This window comes from Gracilinanus agilis, unplaced genomic scaffold, assembly GCF_016433145.1.
Source record: "Gracilinanus agilis isolate LMUSP501 unplaced genomic scaffold, AgileGrace unplaced_scaffold52723, whole genome shotgun sequence".
Classification (NCBI taxonomy): Eukaryota; Metazoa; Chordata; class Mammalia; order Didelphimorphia; family Didelphidae; genus Gracilinanus; species Gracilinanus agilis.
This window is the reverse complement of record NW_025387714.1, coordinates 1-2905: the sequence shown is the minus strand read 5'-3', so window position 1 is coordinate 2905 and position 2905 is coordinate 1. Positions and strand designations below refer to the sequence as shown.

Below are 2905 nucleotides of genomic sequence, written 5' to 3'. Positions count from 1 at the left end.
CTCTCTCTTTCTCTCTCTCTCTCTCTCTCTCTCTCTCTCTCTCTCACACACACACACACACACACACATGCTCTAAGACACACACAAACAACACACAGTCCCACACAGGGGTCTATAGATCCAGACAGGTATCAATCCATCCAACTGCAGAATCTTGATAAGTGCGGCAATCGTTCTGCTCTCTTCTCTCTGCAGACTCAGTATAGACCCATCCCGAAGACCTCATAAGAAGAGCCATCGTCCTGCTCCCATACCCCAAACACCGTTTGTCCAACCCCCAGAAAAGATAACCAAGAAAATATGCTAGAAAATAAAACCCCACTCACCCCTTCAGACTTCATAGGTTGTGGTTTAAGGCAAGTGCCCTAAGTACACTGATTGAAAACTATCAATGTTTTGCTCATAAAGTGTTTCCATATCATCCTCAAATGCTACAGAATTGTCTTTAAAATAGATACATGTTATATATACCCTCACTACCACTTTCAACTTTTAAACAGAGTAAGTCTCTAGTACCACTCCCGTTTCCCTCTCCCTATCCCATTACACAAAGTTCTTACTGATAAAAACAACAAAAAGATTGAATATTTTCAAGGAAAATAAAAATGTTCGAACTTACGGTAGCCAAACATTATTGCAAAAAGTAGGAAATATAATTAATGTCTGTCCTGTGCGGTCCCACTGCAAAACCCTGCAGACAGCTTTTGCCCAGTGAATGCACTAGCTTGCAACTGCAAAAACACTGGATTCATTAACCATCTGAATGCAAAACGTAAGCATGCTTTGAGTTCCTAAAGCTGACCAAAGTTTTTTTTTTTTTAAAGTATGTGTATGTTTGACTTCCATAGTCTAAGCAGTTGAAATAGTCAAGTAAATAGGCAACTTTAGTAGAAGTTGAGGAGGCTATTGCCCTCTCTCACCATATGCATTTTGATATGCCTGTGTGTATGTATATGTATAATTTTACTTTCACATTTAACAATTCACAGTTCCTTTAACTTTAACTTTTATCCCAATTTTAATGCAAGTATAAATGCAATTTAATTTCTTAAAATCTAATGGGGCTAGAATAGTTCTCCCACTCCAGTACAGTTTTGAACTTGGCAGTTATTTTTTCAATTAAATGGAAGCACAATTCGAACTTGGTTTCCCCCCCTCCCCTTCAAATGCCTACAAAAAACTCCCTGAAGCTACCAAATGAAGTCGTCATATTTGCTAGCTTTTCCATATCTGAGGGAATTCAATTTTTCTTGTGGTATATAAAATATAATTTTAAAACCAATTAAAAGAGTAATTTTTACTCTGCAAAATTGACTAGATTATTTGACTATAAGACATCTTTAACGATAGTAAGAAGATAAACTTTAACTGTAAAATGCTAAATATCTTTATAAAAACGTGCAGCAAATCTCGCCATATGAAACAGGAATGAATATCCAATATCCAAACTTGTTCTGACAAAACCAGGCTTTAAATGGTGTGGAAACTCATGCCAGCTGCAGACTAGGCATTATGGTGAAATAAGAAGGAACGGTAAATACACTGTAAAATTGTCATTTGTATGGAGTATTTAAGCAGAGGATGGAGTTTGATGGAGAAATAAAAAATAAGTAACATGCTTTAAAAAAAAATGACAGAACTATAAAAACAGGGATCAGTCACAAACTTTCCTTTCAAAGTAGGAGTAAAAACAAGGCCACAGATCTGGAGAGAAGCACACTGTAACACACTGGATAGGAAAGGGAACCATTAAATGCAAGCAGATTTCTTCCCCCATTCTCCCGCCCCCCCCCCACCTACAAGTGCAATAAATCTCGATCCTCTTTTTTCCAAGCCAGGCTTCAGAAAAGATGACAGCAATGAATCTACTGTAAAGTGTCCTCCATCCCACCTTCCTACCCTCCTATTTAATAAAGATTTTAAAGGGGTAAATGGACAAAACATAGCTTTGCAAAAAAAATTATCCCCCCAAAACATCATGCCAACAGATATTAAAGCAGCCACACACACACGCTTGGGGGAAGAGACACAGCAGAACTAAGGAAAGAGTGAGGGTTTTTTTTTTTTTTTTTTCCCTTCCAATCCTCATCATTAAAAAAAAATCCTCATCACGATAAGTAGGAAGGAGGGGTGTACAGGAGGGGGATTGCGAGGCGGATGGGGGTGGTGGTGGAGAACGGGGTCGTTAAAGAGAGGAGGTGTTAGCAAAAGCGAAGCCTGGGTTGCAAAGCTGGGGGAGATGGCTAGGGGAGGGAGGGGGAGGAGGATTAGAGTGGGAAGATGATAGTATTTTCGAATGAAGGAGAGGCAAAAACAACAACGAAAAGAAAAAGAAAAACACAGCAAAGCTAGAAGTAAAAGAGAAGAAATATTCACCTTCCCGCCTCATGCCCACTTTGAGACACTTCTTGAGGCGGCAATATTGGCACTGATTGCGGTGATGCTGGTCTATGGGACAGTTCCTGTTGGCACGGCATGTGTAAGTTAAGTTCCTGCGGACGCTTCTCTTGAAGAAACTTTTGCAGCCCTCGCAGGTGAATTGGCCGTAGTGTTTCCCGCTCGATTTGTCCCCGCACACCACACACTCAATGTGTTGCTGGCTTTGGCCCGAGCCGGGCTGGCCTTGCCCCTTGTCACCCGCCGTGCCTGGGGTGGACGGAGGTCCCGGCTGGCTCGGGGTCTGGGGGGTGTGCGGGGCCGCCGAACCCGCCTGCTGCTGCTGTTCCCGGGCGGGCTGGGCTGCGGGGTTGGGGCCGCCTGGGTTCCCCCCGGCCACGTCTTCCTGCGGATCTCGCCAGCTGCTAACTACCATTGCCATATCTCAGGGCCCAGAAAGTGCTGGGGGAGCGGAGCTTCTCGCAGAGGGCTGCCGGGGAGAGAGAGGAGGGAGGGGAAGGGGAGGGGG

The 2905-nt window shown here is 43.3% G+C and overlaps 1 protein-coding gene across 1 annotated transcript; it reads right to left on the bottom strand.

Moving 5' to 3' along the window:
* Positions 1-1886: 1886 nt before the first annotated feature.
* On the bottom strand, positions 1887-2899 carry LOC123255823 (COUP transcription factor 1-like). The gene has a single exon (XM_044684553.1). The coding sequence runs from the start codon at positions 2816-2818 to the stop codon at positions 2186-2188; it is 633 nt and encodes a 210-aa protein (XP_044540488.1). The 5' UTR covers positions 2819-2899; the 3' UTR covers positions 1887-2185.
* Between the last annotated feature and the right edge of the window lie 6 nt (positions 2900-2905).